Source organism: Maniola jurtina, chromosome 17 (genome assembly GCF_905333055.1).
Source record: "Maniola jurtina chromosome 17, ilManJurt1.1, whole genome shotgun sequence".
NCBI classification, from domain to species: Eukaryota; Metazoa; Arthropoda; class Insecta; order Lepidoptera; family Nymphalidae; genus Maniola; species Maniola jurtina.
This window is the reverse complement of record NC_060045.1, coordinates 1,352,971-1,373,080: the sequence shown is the minus strand read 5'-3', so window position 1 is coordinate 1,373,080 and position 20,110 is coordinate 1,352,971. Positions and strand designations below refer to the sequence as shown.

General features: G+C 38.1%; 1 protein-coding gene across 1 annotated transcript in view; it reads left to right on the top strand.

Annotated features, from left to right (window-relative positions):
• Positions 1 to 3,658: 3,658 nt before the first annotated feature.
• Positions 3,659 to 20,110, top strand: part of LOC123873688 (potassium voltage-gated channel protein Shaw-like) — a 150,681-nt gene continuing 134,229 nt past the window's right edge. Inside the window, exon 1 of the mRNA XM_045918667.1 lies at positions 3,659 to 3,875. Within this exon, the coding sequence (XP_045774623.1) occupies positions 3,832 to 3,875 (44 nt within the window). The 5' untranslated portion in view covers positions 3,659 to 3,831. The remainder of the gene's footprint in view (positions 3,876 to 20,110) is intronic.

Genomic DNA, 20,110 nt, shown 5'->3' with positions numbered 1-20,110 from the left:
ATCTAAGCTGCTCTGACAAAGCTCTTCACATCACCCCCATGGGGGTCGTCCCAACTCTCACAATGCTAGATAGCGCGGCAAGCAGACTTGAGAAGGGAAGCCTATTAACAACTGGTGAAACTTCTAAAACAAAATCCTTTACCTACCTATTCTATTCTAAATCCTAAAATTACAAGCAAGCTCTGTGGTCTTATTAGAGGGAAGGTCCCGCGTTCGATTCCCGGCAAGGGTTTAAAACTTTATAATTTTCTAAATTTCTGGTCTGGTCTGGTTAGTTGCCATCCTACCGGCAAAGCCGTGCCGCCAAGCGATTAAGCGTTCCTGTACGATGCCGTAGAAACCAAAGAGGTATGGGTTAATAAAAACTGCCATATCCCTTCCAGGTTAGCCTGCTTCTATCTTAGACTGCATCATCACTTACCACTAGGTGAGATTGCTGTCAAAGAAGGATCTGAATAAAAAAAAATCAAAAATCCACGCGGATGAAGTCATCGGCGTCAGCTAAGTTTACAGTATAATTAATTATAAGTATTAATTAACTATTGCTAATTGAGAAATTCACCAAGAAATGTTCAGGTGACATCGTCGCTAGAGGAGATCTCGGAACACCAAGAAAAATTGAATTTTTTCAACATGGCGAAGATTCAATATAGCTTAATTATACTGCAAACTTAGTTGATTTTTTTCAATTGCAGCTTAAAATTTTTCAATTTTTAACTCTCCGCTAGCGACAATGTCACCCGACCAAATTAAGTCGGTGCATTGTATAAATAGCTAAATACTAATGAAAAAAAATTACTAAACATAGATGTACTTAATGAAAAAAAATTGAAGTCTCTACCGAATTGAATTGAATTGAAGCACTCATAACAGTAAGTTACAATGGAAAATACCTTGTAACATACCCACAGCTAATAACTTTTTATGGCACAATACAACTGTCACGCAAAGTATGCAATATCGAGCAACTTGTGACTTGTACCTATGCAATATACTCGTATTACAGTTTAATTTTCTCTTATCCGTGCTATGTCATAATAGCCTTTCACCCAGACAACGTCTGTATGTATTTAATTTACTTGAGTGCTTTAATTTAATTAAGGCCTTTAATTGCGGTTACGTTAGGTATAATGTAGGTAAATATATTAATTACTAGACGATGCCTGCGGCTTTACCCGCGTGGATTTCGGTTTTTCAAAATCCCGTGAGAACTGGTCAGTTTTCCGGGATAAAAATCTATGTCCTTCTCCGAGACGCGAGCTATCTCTGTACCTTTCGTCAAAATCGGATGAGACGTGAAAAGCTAGAAGACAGACAGACAGACATTCTTTCGCATTTATAATATTAGTATGGTACCTCGTTGTCATATCCAGATCGGCTCGAATAATATATTCGAAGTTAAAAACAAGTTATTTAAAAAAAATCATGATTTCTCTGCCAAAAAGCGGGCAAGTGCGAGTCGGTCTCCCACACAAAGGGTTCCGTACCATCGATAAAATATATATATCTAACAATTGTATGTAGAATACTGAAAGTTAATGACGGACTGCGCTTCTATTATGTATGATTTAGTAAATTATTTTTTTCACAAATGATCACAAATTCACGGTTTTCGGATTTTTGCCTTTACTTCTGCTATAAGGCCTACCTACTTGCCAACAGTCAACAGGAAGAGCTGTAGGTTTTCTTGACAGACACGAGTGACTCGTGTAACACGACATAATGCCGTGTCACACGACAGACAGACAGACAGACGGACAACAAAGTGATCCAATAAGGTTCCTTTTTCCTTTTGAGGTACGGAACCTTAAAAAATGCGAAGTCAAAAATCCGGAGTTAAAACGTACTAGAATCGAAAAAACCTTGAACTTCACTTAAAAACTTGGCGATTGAAAACATAAAAATAAGTGGAGTAGATACATTGTGAGTTCCACAACAGATCGAATAGTTATGCGAAACTTTGCAATGAGAAAAATTCTTCAGATCGTAACATACGAGCACATACTTTTTAAACGCAGTGCTAGTGGCTACGTTCTGAAACGCGCCACGTATGGTACGCGACAGGTCGAGATGGCAATCGGGGTATGAGACGAGGAGACATCCGTTCGTCCGTACGTCGTACGTACGCGCGTACGTACCTACGCGTACGTGTAGCGCGGGTGACGTACGCACATCCGTACGTCACCTGCGCTATCCCGCACCGGGTTATTGCGGGGGCTGTGCGGGTGTGCAGGGCGTGACCACCCTAATTGCCATCTCGAACTGTCGCGCACTGCATATATAGAAAGTAACTAGATCGCTAGCAAAAACGTAGCGTTATTATTATACTGTCTTACACAATTTAATGCCAATAACCATTTGCCTGATGAAATGAGGAGATCCGCAGGAGAACCAAGGTCACTGACATAGCCCAAACTATTAGCAAGCTGAAGTGGCAGTGGGCAGGCCATGCCTGTCGTAGAGGCGATGGCCGTTGGAGCCGGAAAGTCCTTGAGTGGAGACCGCGTTTAAGCAAACGTAGTGTGGGACGCCCTCCAGCACGATGGACCGACGATATAAAGCGGCTGGCGGGAAGTGGCTGGATGAGGAAGGCTGAGGACCGGGTGTGGTGGCGCTCTATTGGGAAGGCCTATGTCCAACAGTGGACGTCCACAGGCTGATGATGATGATGATGATGATGAACCATTTGCCTTATCTTTTAGTTTTAGAGATTTAGTAGGTATTTTCAATCCGGCATTGTATAGCGTGCAAAGCTCGGGTCAATGCCCCACCTACGACGCGGCATTGACTTCGGGTGACCTATTTGTGGAACGATCTTTGACCTCTAGCGCCAGTCAGATGTTTTATTTGCAATATATTGTGAACTTTTAAAAAATACAGGATTTTTTATTTTTTTCGTAATTTTTTTTATGGTAACTTATGAGTAATCATCAGTATTATCACCTGTCTTCGTTTTTGCTAGCGTTCTGGTTACAGCCTGTATAAGAACTACAGTTAACTTCTGTGAGAGTCCAATCAATTTATAAAAACAATAGGTACGTGAAAACTTTTTCATATGTAACACTTGCTACTTAAAGTAGTCTGTGAAAGTATAAAGTTAGTTTTTTTTAATATTTTCTTCGGAATAGTATTAGAATTTAGAAATCACGTCATGCATTGGTATCGTGGCAAACCACTGCCAGACACCCTTGATGTAACATTTTTTACACCTCCCAAAGCCACCATGATCCTAACTTCATAGTCGCTGATCGTTCCTCCCTGTGTTTGGACAACACGAAGAGAAACTTTCAGCTTTTATAAAATAACGAAGGTTTGGCACGCTCTGGCTCTCTCTGTATAGGTAACTGCTGCGTTTCTTGTCAGAGCTTCTCAGTATAATCTGTCTTCCTAACCAGTGGTAGAGTCTTGACACCACGTCATGATGTAAGCAAATTCATTTCATTCCGAAATTGATAATGCAGTTAAAATGCCGGTAAAAAATTGGGAAAAGCTTATTTAAAAATTCAATGATTAATTATTATTGAACGTCTTATCACGTAGCGTCGCGTTTTCAAAGTACGTTTCCGCCTTAAAAGCGTGCCTCCATCAACGTAAAAGGCGCAAAGTGGGGGGTGGTTCTCATCTCCTGCCCAGCATCAGTAGCTGGTGGACCGCCGTCGCGAACGGACGTGTCTTTACGCGCGAAAATCCCAAAAAACACGTGCAAAAAACAAACAAAAATTCGAGTTCGAAATTTATTTCAGTGTCATGTGATCGCGTGTTCGAAGTTCGAAATTTACGGTGGCATAGTGTTGTGATCCGTCAAATGTCGATGTTTCGACTCGAGCAGTAATGGATGGGGAGAATCGAATAATTTTGAACGTTGGCGGCATAAGGTTTGCGCTTTACGATATTTTATTGAACGCGTATTTGTACTAATGATTCAGAGCTGGTCTGCTCAGTTTCAGTTGATATAATTGCACTGTTTGTATACCGCAATTCAGCGGAAAGTAAATACGCATTGGTAATGTGGAATTTGTACATTTATAAATATAGATAAGCATTGTAAATATAGTAGAGCGTTAACACATACTTGGTATCCAGTTGGAATCAAGAATACTGCGATCTGAAAGGGTTTATCAACTCACGATCTATATCGACCAATGTAATTTGGTGGTGACTAATCAACAGTTTTTCAAAAATTAAAAAAAATCGGACACCTAGGTGTTTCTTGTGCTACGTCTGAGACTCTATTTTGCTGGGAGAGCAGCTTCTACTGAGAAAAGCCAGCAAGAAACTCAGCAGTTACTCCTTTCAAATTATAAAAAGTTACAATTATGAACGAATTGCATGAGAATAGTTACGCTTAGTGGTTGTATTCGCCAGTAGCGTTTTAACTCCTAAAGTACAGTACTGAAAAATCCTTAAGTTCTAGAATGTTCAAGAGTCATCAAGGGTCTACTAAATCACGATTTATAATCGACAAAGGTAATCCAGTTAAAGTTGGTACAAAGACAAACTATCAAAGATTTTTGCAAAAGCAACTTTGTTGGTTTTTGTATATTTTAGATTTTTTGTTCAGGGTATGAATTTTCAGGGAGCACAAATTGGATATAAGATAAGCTTGCAATTGTCCGGTTATTTAAACTCAAATAATAAGTAATTGTTCTATGTATTTTCTCTCTCATAAAAAGCTCTTTTTAGAATTTGTTGAAAAATTGGTATTTGATAGGGTTTTTTAAAATCCTCCTGCTGTGTGACTCACTATATTGGACACATAACTTTCCTATTTTTTCAATTTTGGGCTTGTTTTGAACTCGATCGATATTTTGGTTTCTCTAACTAAGCATCTAGCATTAACTGTTAAAATCTAGAGGTAGAGTCAAATATTGTGATTTGTTTTTTATTATGAAAGCATGAAGAATATTTTAAAAAGTCTGCTTTGTGCCAGCGAAAAAGCACGAAGTTTTATCTTCTATCATTCTCTCATTTTGTCTTCTAACATTATAATAATGGTCTTAGAGATATAATAGTGTTTCTATAAATAATTATATTACATTGTTTATGTTCCTAAGACCAGGATTTCAGTTGATCTTCCCGTAGACCGTTGAATCTCATTAAGTTAAGTTAACAGTTGAATAGATTGGGCTGTGAAAATATTATTATACCATAATTATAGCTTACTTTGTGACGTAATAGAGTTCTGTAGGTCTAAAATCTACATGCACAATATAGGTCGGCAAAAGAGTTCTAAGAATGTCATTACATATTTAAATTCATTCATTCATCATGATCACGATCAACCCATCGCCAGCCCACTACTGAGTACGGGATTCTATAGGCTATAATTTATGAACGTTTTGCGAAAATAAGCTACTGGTACGATGATAATTGGATTTAAATCTTGGATCTTGGATTGGATTGGAAAAAAATAAAGATACTTTGAATAAATGATTTTGACTTATCGAAAAATCGTCCCAGCTGAGAGCTTTCGCTGTATGCGCTGCATAAGACAATGTAGTAGTGGTATAGTTCTTCAACCGTGCAAAGCCGGGGTGGGTCACTAGTATTATTACAATATCGATAATTTTGACTTACATGATACAACCCTAGAATATCAGCAACACAGCAAAATAAGAATTACAAACTGGACATTGGCTAATCTTATGTAAAGCCAGAGGGGGGGGGGGGGGGGGACTAAGAATTATGAAACTATAACTTTTTTCTTATGATTTATATTGTCATCATCATCATCATCATTATCAGCTCATTGCCGGCTCACTACAAACTCCTCTCAGCCGGGCGATTCAGAACACTCGATTCGGAAAGTTACCGTTCGATAAGACGTACTTTCCATTGAAAAATACATCTTATCGAACGATAACTTACCGAATCGAGTGTTCTGAATCGCCCGGCAGATTAAGAAGGGTTTTGGCCAAGTACGGATTGGCACTTTTGAGGAGAACATTATAGGGAGTTCTGAAGTATGCAGGTTTCCTCACGATGTTTTCCTTCACCGTTAAAGCAAGTGATGTTTAATTACTTAAAATGCACATAGCTCCGAAAAGTCAGAGGTGCGTGCCCGGGATCGAATCCCAGACCTCCCGAATAAAAAGCGGACGTCTTCACCAGGCTATTAATAAATATTATTGTGAATATTATTGCAAATTGAACAATTGATAAGAGCAACCGCCGAGTTTCTTGCTGGTTCTTCTCGGTAGAAACGGCATTCCGAACCAGTGGTAAATTATTTGACGATTCAAAAGCACTTGTAAAAGTTTATTTGAATAAAAATCTATCTATTCTATTATATCACCGCTCTATTATAAAGTGATGAAATCTATACTAATAAATAAAATTGGAGTGTCTGTCTGTAATTTCGAAATAACTACCTGATATTAAGGTCATATGGTTATTTGAACGATACTATAACTGAATCACACGTTTTTAAAATTTTTGTCTGTCTGTCTGTCTGTCTGTCTGTCTGTCTGTCTGTCTGTCTGTCTGTCTGTCTGTCTGTCTGTCTGTCTGTCTGTCTGTCTGTCTGTCTGTCTGTCTGTCTGTCTGTTTGAAAAGGCTAATCTTGGGAACGGCTGAACCGATTTTGACGGGATTTTCACAGATAAGTAGAGAATTGACCAAGGGAGTAACATAGGCTACTTTTTTAACCGACTTTCAAAAAGGGAGTTGTGTTTTTTTACCTATGTACACTGAAATCTCCGAGATTTCTGAACCGATTTGCGTCATTTCTTTTTTAATCGATAGAGGAACTTTGCAACATTGTTTCATAAAAAATTTGGAGTCCAACTCCTCAATCCTGATGCTGCAGGGGATCTGACCAATCCACGCGGGCGAAGCTGCGGGCATCAGCTAGTAGTTAATAATATCGTTCATCAAGACAAAATTGTCGTAACAATTTACCTAGAATTTCAAAAAACGGCGTCTTCTAGGAAAATTCTCATTCCATTGCGTCGCTAAGGGAATATTATCTTGGACCTCGTTAGACCTATTACTTTTTACCGGTAGCAATCTCCCTTAGTAAATTAATAAATGATTTCGATTCCGAGTACCTTGCGGACCACCCGGGCTCAGTGGTGAGTTTTTATTTATTTATTCAGATTCAAGTTAGCCCTTGACTGCAATCTCACCTGGTGGTAAGTGATGATGCAGTCTAAAATGGAGTCCACACTTCACACACACACACACACACTGACACACAAAAGCACACACTCTTACACACACACGTCACCTGTGTGTGTAAGTGTGTGTATATGTTTGTTTCAAATGTTGTTTTTGCATAGTATGTGCGATTTTATAATTATAACTGTGATATTCTAGTAATAAATGGGACGATCATTGATTTTGGAGCGCCAAGCGATTATTTATCACCACCAGGGACCAGGTGAGATGGCAAGTTAATATACCATTCCTTTGATGCAAATAGTCGCCTTTATACAAAATGCTATCTGCATTAACCGAGCCAAATTCCGCAACGCAAGGTTTACTGTAAGATTCTATCTCCCACACAAATAGAAACGGAATTTTTGATTGCCCGGATGTGCAGTTTTCAAATGGAACGTGAAAATTATCTCTTAACTTCTGAGTATACCTATGTACCTACCTAGTACCTAGCTAATAGTACAATATTCAGCAGTTTATTCCTGCAGATATCTGGTTTTTAACAGGGCTCTCTCCGTCACTCGCTTCATACAATCGTAGTCCAATTTCATTTGAATATTAAGCAACCAAAGTCCATGAAATTTTGCAGACATATTCTAGAAACTAATATCTGTGTCTGTGGTGTCTTAGATTTTTCTAAAAATACGAGTAAGTAAGGCTCAAAGATTGGTATGTTTTTTAAGACCGCGTAACTTTGAAACCGAATATTTGAACAGAAATCTGGAAAACCACAGACATAGATATTAGTTTCTAGAATATGTCTGCAAAATTTCTTGGACTTTGGTTGCTTAATATTCAAATGAAATTGGAACTACGTTCGTATGAAGCGAGTAACGGAGAGACCCCTCTTAAAGTAACTCGATTTAAATGAATTATCAATGATAATATTGTATGCAATAAATGCCCACGACTTCGTCCGGATGGATAGATATAGTTTTTTAAATCCCGTGGGAACTCTTTGATTTTCCAGGATAAAAAGTAGCTTAAGCCTACCGGATGCAAACTATCTCTATACCAAATAGATAGATAATAATACTTACTTGCGACTTCGTCAACATGGATTTAAATTTTTTAAGAATTTCGTGGGAAATTTTTAATTTTCCGAGACGTAAGTAGCCTATTCTTCCCTGGGATACAAAATATTCCGATACCAAATTTCGTCACATAGGGAGAATGATATAGACCATAGGATACTTTTATCCCGGAAAATAAAAAAAAATCCAGGGGATTTTTCAACAAACCGCGAAGTCGATATAAAACTATAGATGGGTATGACAATTTTGTTTTCTTTTTTTTTTGGTTGTCCTAAAAAATATAAATAAGTTGCGGGCACTAGTTCTAATTTATATAATAACTAGATGATGCCCGCGACTTCGTTCGCGTGGATGTAAGTTTTTAAAAATCCCGTGGGAACTCTTTGATTTTCCGGGATTAAAAGTAGCCAATGTGCTAATTAATCCAGAGTATAATCTATCTCCATTCTAAACAGCCCAATCCGTCCAGTAGTTTTTGCGTGAAGGAGTAACAAACATACACACACACACGCACACTTACACCCATACACACAAAGTTTCGCCTTTATAATATTTAGTGTGATAGTGTGATGTGATAGTGTGATTAGTATGTAGATACCTAGTATCCAAACAGAATTCGAAAATAGCTTACTCTATTCGTAATATGATTCCGTATCTTGAATTTCATGGATTTGTATAATAAGACATTGATGAATTGTTGTATACAGACACGTTACAGACGTAACATCCATTGCGATAAATTTAAATGTAATCCTCTGACAAAGATCTGTCTGGCGCAGACGAATAACCGACTGTGAAATATGAGGGTTTAACACTGGAATTCATAAATGTTGTATAGAACCAGGCGTAACTTTGCGGAAGTCCATGATATACAAGGACCCAAAAGCTTAACAAATCTGTATGGTGCAACATGCAGCATCCGATACGCACCGCCCGCCCTCCCACTGCTAAACATGCAAGAAAAGCCAGCCATCAAGCAAGCAATACCACCACCACGCAGCACTACACAAATACCAAAACCACTCGACGCACGCTTCGCCCCGACACCGGAGCATACTTTTTTTTAAATTCATTATAGGCAAGCGTTTGACTACAATCACATATGGTTGAAAGTGTTGATGTAGCCTAAGATGGGACGCGTTTACCTAGAAGATGCCTATTCACTCTTGTTTTAAAGATAACCGGATTGTAATTGGTAGGAAACACAGATCGCGGAAGAGTGTTCCAAACCTTAGCCATGCGTAATATGAGGAATGATGACGTAAGCGTATGAGGAATGATGACGTAAAACGTTTCGTGCATGTAGATGGAATGTCGACGACATAAGGATGGAAACTCGCCCGACGTCTTGCGGTTCGGTGGTAAAATGGTGAAGGGGGGACAAGGTCGAAAAGTACTCAGGAGATACAGAATGTTGTTGTGCATAGTATTTGTGGTGTTCCGTGGTGGTGGTGCGTATTGCTTGCATGGTGGCTGACTTTTCCTGCATGTTTAGCAGTGGGAGGGCGGGCGGTGCATATCTCATGCTGCATATATGGAAAGTGCTGAGGAGGAGATCAGGGTTACTTCACTATACACATTATTGCGGCTCTTATACGGGTATATTTTACCAGTGGCAGCCATTAAAAATATTTCATGACTTCAGCGATCCACTGGTTTCATTATAGGAGATTTCCTCGATCCGTACCTACCCGATAGCTTTAAGCTTGCAATATGTCATAAGTCCCTTGAATGCATTCCATTTTGTAATAATAGGGAGGAATTTTTAATACCGGTATTTCGAGAATTGCTTAGTGCACATTATGCGCTAACTATCAGGTGGCCCAATAATATGCAAAATAATATTTTTAGTTTGGAGTTTGAACAAATGCATCTTTGCATGTTAAAGCTCTCAAAAACGAATCCCCTTTGAACCTGTAAGAAATTTGTTCGAGCGAAAGCCAATGGAATGTAAATATTTGAGCGGGAGCCATTCTATAGCTTACTGACTTGCCATAGAAATCTGTAAGGTGCAACATGCACCGCTTGCCCTCCCACTGCTAAACATGCAAGAAAAGCTAGCTACCAAGCAAGCAATACACACGACTACCACGCAGCACCACACAAATCCCAAAACCACTCGACACACGTCGCCCTGACACTTTGATTTTCCAGCATGTTAAGCAGTGGGGGGGCTCCTTCAACAAATTCAAGTAAGAATTCTCGATAGAGATAGATAAGATCCAAAGCAGCATCGATTTATGTATAAGCCTCTAAAAATATACAGTGTATTATACATACAAGACTATTATGTATACAATATATAATTATATATAAAATATACATACTTTAAAAATATACCGTGTACCGTAAAAGGCGTAGCTAGGTATTTGCAGACAATTTACCGCAGCTGGCTTTCAAAATGAAGCTCGTACCGAGTTTAGCTATCGTACAGTTCCGAAATTAGGGTGCACTCTGAAATAAGCTTGAAACAAACAATACCGACAACGATGAATGCGGAAAATTGATAGTCAAAATCTAAGCCAAATAATTTATTCAATTCACAACTTTGTAAAACGAGATGAATTTATGTAGAGATATAAATCTGTCCCGTTTTAACTCTGTCTAAAGTGTGAGCAAAATAATAAAATCAGATTTCGCTATATTTTATACGCTTTAGACCTCGAACCTAGAAACTACTGTGGTGACAAGTTAAAAGTAGTAATCAGTGCGATGTGTTTCAATTGCCGAACTGTATGTTTGCTAAACCGTGTGCTCACTACGTATGTAAGGCTTATCGAGAGTTTCTACTTCAAAACACAACGCAAGTTAGCAACTGGATGAATTAGTTATTTTGAATAAACAAATTGGAGAGGTGGCACACCCTAGAGGTACCACAAAACGAGTACTTCATAAGTCACACACCTATCTTTTTTACCGACTTCAAAAAAGTAGGGGGTTCTCAATTCGTCGGAAACTTTTTTTTAAACTATTTTATCAACAGTAGAAAATTCCGCGGTTTTTATCTTTAAAGAAAACGAATAAAAATATGGTAATTTAGGAAGCAGGATGGGAAAGATCGAATTTAAGGACAAGTTTGAAATTGCATTTCAAGATGGCGGTGCTCTTCTTAGTCGAAACGTTTTTCGGTAATTTTTCAGTATAAGGTCTGCGTCTCTGTATCTCTATGGTTTATAACTCAATGAAACAAATTTTGAATATGAATTCAGTAGGTAGGTACGCTAAGCTTTGTTGAGAATTAAATGGGAGTTTTAAATATGGCACTTGTTTTGTAAAGGGTCGTTTAGTCAACTGCGTGGAACCAACGTATTTTCCTTTTGGAGACCAATACATAATATATATGTGTGTGTGTGTACCTATAAAATGAAAACGGAGTCCTTAGGGTGCGTTAGTTAGTTTTGGAAATAGGTCAGAGATGGAATTTCCAAAAATCGTGAAAAACGTTTAGTTTTAAACGAAAACCGAAATATCAATTTTCATGAATATAGCTTGAAAAATGGAGGACTTTCAAATAAGCTTTCAACCCCTATTTAACTCTGTTAGGGGTGGAATTTCGAAAAATCGTGAAATAATCATTTCTTAATTTCTAACCAACTGCAACAGTCTGAAAAGCTCCCTAAAACATAGAAACGCTTTCGCATTTACAATATTAAGTACGGTATTTTTCTTTTTTGTATGAAATTGTCTCAATATTTTAGCGGTAGAGCGGCAAGGTCGCACAGTTTTATTGTGAAAATCGTAGACCGTTGATGTCGTTCTGTAATTTTCTTCCGACTAAATTCCGGCCACGGGGCCGATCTCCATAGAAATAGATAGTAGAGCACGAGTGTGTACGCAAACATAGGTGCTCTCTATTCCCTCACTCTCATAGCTCAACGGGACGGAAATTCGACACGACTGGGGAGAGACCAGACTCAGTATCGTAGGCTTTGCGTGCTCTCCGAGGCTCTATAACACCGCCAACTTCATTACTCCGTGCTAGTATTAAGAATTTCTCAATATAAAAACCCAACACCTAAACATTTTTGCCCCGGCCTAGGAATCGAAACCAGGACCTCGTCTTTCGCAGAACATGCTAACCGCTCAACTAGGAAGTTTATAAAAAACCTATATCGACACGAACGTAGTCGCAGACCTCTTATATTATGTAGTAACTAAATAAAATAAATTGTATACCGGCGAGAAAACTCCCAACTTTTGCAGAATTGTTTGTCCGCGTGGATTAAGGTTTTCAAAATCCCGTGGGAACTTTTTGATTTTCCGGATACAAAAATCACGTCAATCCACTGCTCCGTTGCGCCGTAATTGAAGGACAGACCAACAACAAACCATGAAACAAACACACCTTCGCATCACATCACATCACACTTCACACTAATATTATAAAGGCGAAAGTTTATGTGTATGTCTGTGTGTATGTTTGTTACTCCTTCACGCAACAACCACTGGACGGATTTGGCTGAAATTCAGAATGGAGATAAATAATATCCTGGATTAACACATAGCACTAGCACATAGGCTAGCTAGGCTTTTTATCCCAGAAAATCAAAGAGTTCCCACTGGATTTCGAAAAACCTAAATCCATGCGGACGAAGTCGCGGGCGTCAGCTAGTTTATAATAATAAGGGTAGTGAAATTCCGTGCTCCCGGCGCGCGGCGGGTTGAACCGCCATATTAAAACTTAAAGGTTGAAATAAAACAAAGCGGCAGATGCAAATTTCGGAACACAAAAAAAGACCTGAATTTGTTCGCATTTATGTTTATTTTTTACTGTGGCAAATATTAAAAGTTTTGCTATCTTTTTGATGCGGAAACTTGGGATGAATATTTTTCACATTTTTTACTTCTCTTTTATCGATGTGACGTTTGAAAAATATGTATTTCATTTTTATTTTCGAAAACATAAAAGGTTACGTTTGCTTACACGTACAAACATATGAATTTATGACTTAAAATCAAGGATCTTCTTTATCGCGCATTCAAAATAATTTACTTACTTAATTATAATAGGAAAAGCCGACTAACTGACTGACTGACTCAACGCACAGCCCAAACTACTGGACGGATCGGGCTGTTTGGCAAACTTATAGCTATTATTACGTAGACATCCAAAGGCTAATAAGGGATTTTTAAATTCAAATTCAAATTTCAAATTCAAAATGTTTTTATTCAATTAGACTTTTACAAGTTCTTTCGAATCGTCAAAAGCATCTACCACTGGTTCGGAATGCCTTTCCTACCGAGAAGAACCAGCAAGAAAGAAAGGGCTAAAACAGGGCTATGTTATTTGTGCAGTCCACGCGGACGAAGTCGCGTGCATAAGCTAATAAGATATGAAATCTCATCTAGACAAATCTAGTTGCATTGTAGAGTTCCGGTTATTGGCCTTATTAAAGCTGAGTCTCGACCAACATCTCAAACTGAGAGGCCCTCGCTTGGTCAAGGGTCGGAATACAAAAGGCAGAGTTCTCCGAGACACCGTGAAGTGTGAAGATGCTTGACTCTGAAGTCAAGATAAAACAATGTTTTTTTTTTCAAATTAATAAAAAAAATACAAGGGCTGACTTGGCGTATCAACGTGCAGCACGTGCTCAATGTGTGAGAGGGGTTCATTCGTGGCGCGCTCCAAACAAACGTACTTTTGCGTGTTTTTAATCCCCGACCCAAAAAGAGGGGTGATATAAGTTTGACGTGTGTATCTGTGTATCTGTCTGTGGCATCGTAGCCCCTAAACTGATGAACCGATTTTAATTTAGTTTTTTTTTGTTTGAAATGTGGCTTGATCGAGAGTGTTCTTAGCTATAATCCAAGAACATCGGTTCAGCCGTTTGAAAGTTATCAGCTCTTTTCTAGTTACTGTAACCTTCACTTGTCGGGGGTGTTATACATTTTTAATTTACACTTGTGAATGGAGCGTGTGACGGAGAGACTGCCGTTAAGGGGTTGCTTGTAGGTTTTCTGTATAACTGAAAGTTGTAAGGAAGTTTTCATGTCATATTATGTACCCACTTACGACCTATATTATGCCGTAGAACGTTCTAGCTATGTATCAACCGCGACTCCCCCTGGCCGCAAGGGACAAGGGTACGAGCATAGTACATTAAACCGCGTTTATCGCTGCATAAACTTTCATACTTTCTTCGCCTTTTACCACTGGGTGGGGTGTCAGTCATAAGCGATGGCGTTTGAAATAATGTAATCATCGTTACTAACAATTATCTACCTTAGAAAAGAGCTATTTATACGCGCATGCTCAATCGATTGAGTTTACCTATACTTTAGTTAGTTTAGTTTAGCCATGAGTTTGAATGTATCGAGATTAAGAGCACGACTTTAAAGCTTTTTGTAAACTAAAAGTAAGCATATAATTTTTCGGGGACACTTTTAGACGAGCAAAAGCATATTAAATACCAGTGTAATAAGTACTATGTACAATAAAGTACTTGTACAATGTTCTAGCTATATATGAACCACGAAACTTCCCCTAGGCCGCAAGGGAGAATGGTCCACACTGTGTTCATCTTAGCATAAACTTTATACTTTCTTCGCCTTTTACCACTAGGTAAGGTGTCAGTTATAAGCGATAGCGACTTTTATATATACCAGAGATATTATGGAGCTCCGTAACTGAAACTATCGGATATCTATCTGAAATAAGATCTATCAGTGACCGTCACCGAATCTATACTAATAAATAAAATTGGAGTGTCTGTCTGTAATTTCGAAATAACTACCTCATACTAAGCTCATATGGTTATTTGAACGATACCAACACTGAATCACACGTTTTTAAAATTTTTGTCTGTCTGTCTGTTTGAAAAGGCTAATCTTCGGAACGGCTGGACCGATTTTGACGGGGTTTTCACAGACAAGTAGAGAATTGACCAGGGAGTAACATAGGCTACTTTTTTAACCGACTTTCAAAAAGGGAGTTGTGTTTTTCTATGTACACCGAAATCTCCGAGATTTCTGAACCGATTTGCGTCATTTCTTTTTTAATCGATAGAGGAACTTCGCGACATTGTTTCATAAAAAATTTGGAGTCCAACTCCTCAATCCTGATGCTGCAGGGGATCTGACCAATCCACGCGGGCGAAGCTGCGGGCAGTCCCTAAAATATTAAAACCCAAAAAAAAATTGACAGCTTATAATTTACACCATCCACCAAAAGGTTGTTAAAAATTAACGAAGCTTCTGTAACTTGAACGACGTTTTTTCTTCGATTTCTTTTCTGCCATTTTGTTTCAGCGATTTCTTTATTCAGACGTTTTCTGTTTACGTCTCGTAGGCTGAAAATAATATATTATGTACAAATGAGAACCCTATTAGATTTTTACGTTTGAGAGATCTGAATTTACCTTTTGGCATTGCCTCTAGGTCTGTTGATCTACTAGCTGATGCCCGCGACTTCGTCCGCGTGGATTTAGGTTTTTAAGTCTGGGTTAAAAGTCTTTTATGTTCATCTCTAAGAGGAAAGCTATATAGGACACGTGCAAAGGAGTGTGGACAAGTATGCGTATGACTGAATCTGTGTACGATCACATTTGAATGTCACGCGAAAAAAACCTGTATTTTGCATATAGTTCGCAGTGTATTGAATTGTAACTGACGGATAATGTTTATTACGAATATTAACAGGGCTCTCTCCGTCACTCGTTTCCACTCGTTTCATACAATCGTAGTTCCAATTTCATTTGAATACTAAGCAACCTAGCAACCTAGTTTCTAGAATATGTCTGCAAAATTTCATGGACTTTGGTTGCTTGATATTCAAATGAAATTGGTACTACGATTGTATGAAACGAGTGACGGAGAGAGCCCTCTTAAATGACTATGACTATGACTATTGCAAATACTCGTAAAACATCTGCCTGACGTCACGAACATTGCGTAGATAGGTACCGCGAGTTCGTAAGCTGGGCATTGAGCCCGAGTTTTAGCTATGTACAAGTTCTTGGGGAATCTTGCCGGTTCTGCAACATTTGATACTTAAAAATTATTAACAAAATATTATTGTCTCTTGGTAAAAAATTGAAAACTATAAAATCGCTCTCGAAAATTGTTCTTAAACCAAGTATAATAAAACGTATCTAAAATTAAATGTAATAAGAAACGGAATAAAGTTTCCGAATGCCGGCTCAGTCTGCCAGCCGCCTCAAAGTGTATTTAGATGACTTTATTTAAATAAATAAAAGCAAAGAAACTGTTTCGAGAGACTTCAAACTTTGAAGCGTAATGAACTCTTACTTTTATAATGACTTTTCTATTTTTACTTTGATTCTCTTGAATATGGATCTTATCTCTCTTTGTGTCGAATTTCTCATGCCTGAGGGTCGTGACCTCTATTTTAATTGAATAATGGTAGAGGTTTTTTTGGGATAATAATAGGGATGGTGCCTACTAGTCAAATGAGCAACTTTCAAAGAGCCAAAAATATCATGTTAAAAGTACGATTTTAATCCTTACTTGAAAGAAATATCTATGCTTAAAAGGTGAACCGTACTTTTGATATGACAGTTGACCCGTAGAGAAAATGGCGCGTGGTAAGTCATTTTGTTCGAACTATACCTCTAGGAACTTGTATTCAGAGATACATAGATGTGACGTCATAAATGTTTGACGTACTTTTTTGGTTAAATCGATATTTCAAAATAGTTAGAAAACTTGAAACTAACAGTGGAGGTGAATTTTAACAATTTTGGAGGATTATTATTACTGGAATATAATAATTTTGGAAGATTAGTTTATTTATTCCATTATTATTCCAAAATTTAACACATTGGATTCCACAGATCCCTTCGTCTGTCCAAGGAATTGACTTTGTTATGTTTTTAAAATAAAATAATACAATACTGCAATCTTTTGCAAAACGGTACAATATCTTTTATACAAGTGTTGATTTATTGCTGCAATAACACAACATTGTTGTTTCTATGAATGAGTAAACATTTCCGATACATGATATCACTCGCGAACGAAGATAACAGGAGGGTGAAACGTTCCAATTTCCACGTCTCTAAGAGCTAGTGAATATTATATTCATATCACGTACTAAGATGATGCCCGCGACTTCGTCCGCGTGTGTTTATGTTTTTTGAAAAACTCATGGGAACTCTGCTGTTCCGGGATGAAAAGTTTCCTATGTCAATTTTTGGGACGCAAGCTACCTCTGTACCAAAACTTCATATACCTATGTCCTATATATATATCGGTTAAACGGATGGGCTATTAAGAATCCTGTGGGAAGTCTTTGATCTTCCGGTATAAAAAGTAGCCCTATGTCCGAACCAGGGATGTAAGCTAACTCTGTACCAAACATCAAAATCGGTTAAACTGTTAGGCCGTGAAGAGCTAGCTGTCTCTGTCTCTGTCAGTCACACAGACAGACAGACAGACAAACTTTCGTATTTCTAATATGAGTATGGATTACGTATTTAATTTGTGCTGGATGATGAGTAAGACTGAAGATACAAATCACAGGAGAGTAGAAGAGATAACGCTGTGTAAATGTGACCCGTCTTAGTTTAAAGTCTTCATAGAATCGATGCGTATGTAATTTACATCATTGAACACATTACAATAACTTTCATACAAGTGTTGATTGACTGTTACAATAACACATCATTGTTGTTTCTACGAAGTACAGCAAACATGATTTGGATACATGTTATGAGATATCAATCGCGAGCGAAGATCACAAGAGGGTAACATTCCACGTCTCTAAGAGCTAGTAAATAATGTGATTAAAGCATTTTATATCGCCCACTTTGCCCTCAAGAATTTCTTTAGGGATTTTCGATTTACGAGTACCTCTGGTGCTGCAAATGTTCATGGGCGGCGGTAATCACTTAACATCAGGTGACCCGCCTTTTAGTTTGCTCGCTATTTCATTATTAAAAAAAACATACTTGTTCTGACTGATTGTTCTATGCACAACTTAAACTTCTGGAGTTAGGAACTTGAACTTTTGACAGTAGAGTCCTTTTATACCGAAGGCATTTATTAAGAAATATTTTTGGATATAAGGGATTTATAAGCTGTGATAGCCTATAGTGGCTTCGACGTCCGCCTCCTAATCGGAGTCGCTGAATATAAGAAGTTAGGATTAGGAGTTATATAAAATCGTCGTCGTCGTCAACAACCGACAGACGCCCACTGTTGGACATAGGTCTAGTTTAACATGCTCAGCCTTGCACCACCTGAATTCAGCGGCTCCTTGCGACTCGTTTGGGACCTTGGGATCCCGTATGCTCCACCTCGTTATCACTATAGCTTCGCAATCCGTTGAGCTGAAAAAAAAGAATATTAGCCATGCTAATCATGATTAATACTCCTCTTTGCCCTCCAATTAAGCGTAAAGCTTGTGCCAGCAGTGGGTACGACAATAGTGCAACGGGTGGGGTTTGAACCGCCAACCTTTCGGAATTTAGTCCACTTCCCAACCGTTGAGCTATCGAGACTCTAAAATATAAGTTATGTCGGTTATTTTGTGTCTTCTACGGTTCTCCTCATTTTCGATTTGATCACATAGAGAAATTTAGAGTACAACTCTCTTTATCTCCCATTAAGTGACTCTGAGCTTTTTTATGACGCCCATTATAGCTAGCCACCATACTTAAATCCATATCTCATTATTGGCAATGCGCACTATTCAAAGAAAGACTTTCTTCGAATCTTTCTTCCTGAGAAATAATATAAAAAAACTACTAAGCACTTTAAACAACTACCAGCTCTCAGTCCAAATGCATTTATAAACATTTTAACGCTCTTCATCTCAATTCCAGAAATTGCTATGCAATTTCGTTCTGAAACTGTGAAATTACGTAACGTAATAAACACGTAAAGTCATGAAAATCATCTGGTTGCCGTCAAAGATAATGGCCTTAACAGGGCTCTCTCCGTCACTCGCTTCATACAATCGTAGTTCCAATTTCATTTGAATATTAAGCAACCAAAGTCCATGAAATTTTGCAGTCACATTCTAGAAACTAATATCTGTGTCTGTGGTGTTTTAGATTTTTCTATAAATATTTAGTTTTAAAATTACAGGGGCTCAAAGATTTGTATGTAAATTTTTAAGACCGCGTAACTTTGAAACCGAATATTTTAACAGAAATCTGGAAAACCACAGACATAGATATTAGTTTTTAGAATATGTCTGCAAAATTTCATGGACTTTGGTTGCTAGATATTCAAATGAAATTGGAACAACGTTTGTATGAAGCGAGCGACGGAGAGACTCCTCTTAAACTCCGTATTTCTCTCCAATGATAATATCTACCTAAATCGTCTACGGAAACAATCTACCGTATAAGAAAATAATGAACACCAAACTTTTATGAATTGGCATTGCCACGGAACCCTACATTATGCGAGTTCCGATACACACTTGACCTTTTTTTATGTATCCTTTACAGCTTGAGATCGTTACCCTCCACCTAAATCCAAATATCCCTATTTGATCCCTAAGTGTGTAATGAAAGTTTTTTACGTCCTTACAATTCAGGTTACGAAGGTTATAGGTACCTACTTGTAAAAAGATCCCTTCACAGACATAGAGTAGCTAGATACCGTAAGTCCAGTGTGCCGTTGAGCCAAAGTAGAGCCAAGCGCCTATTTTATTTTCATTCTTCTGTCAAGTAGGTACAGACTATCCTACATCAATTTTAGTCCTGTTTACCCGACTACGGCAAAGCAAAGCGAAGGGTTATAGATACCGTAAGTCCAGTGTGCCGTTGAGCCAAATTAGAGCCAAGCAAAGCAAAGCGAAGGGTTATGATTTTTCATTTATGTGTAGGTATCGAGGAAGGAAATCGCTTCATATGAGTCCTTAGAATTTCAACTAGTCTGATGGCTCACGGCGTGGCGATTGAAATTTGTGATTGCGCGTAATTGTGATCATAAGATATTAATAATAA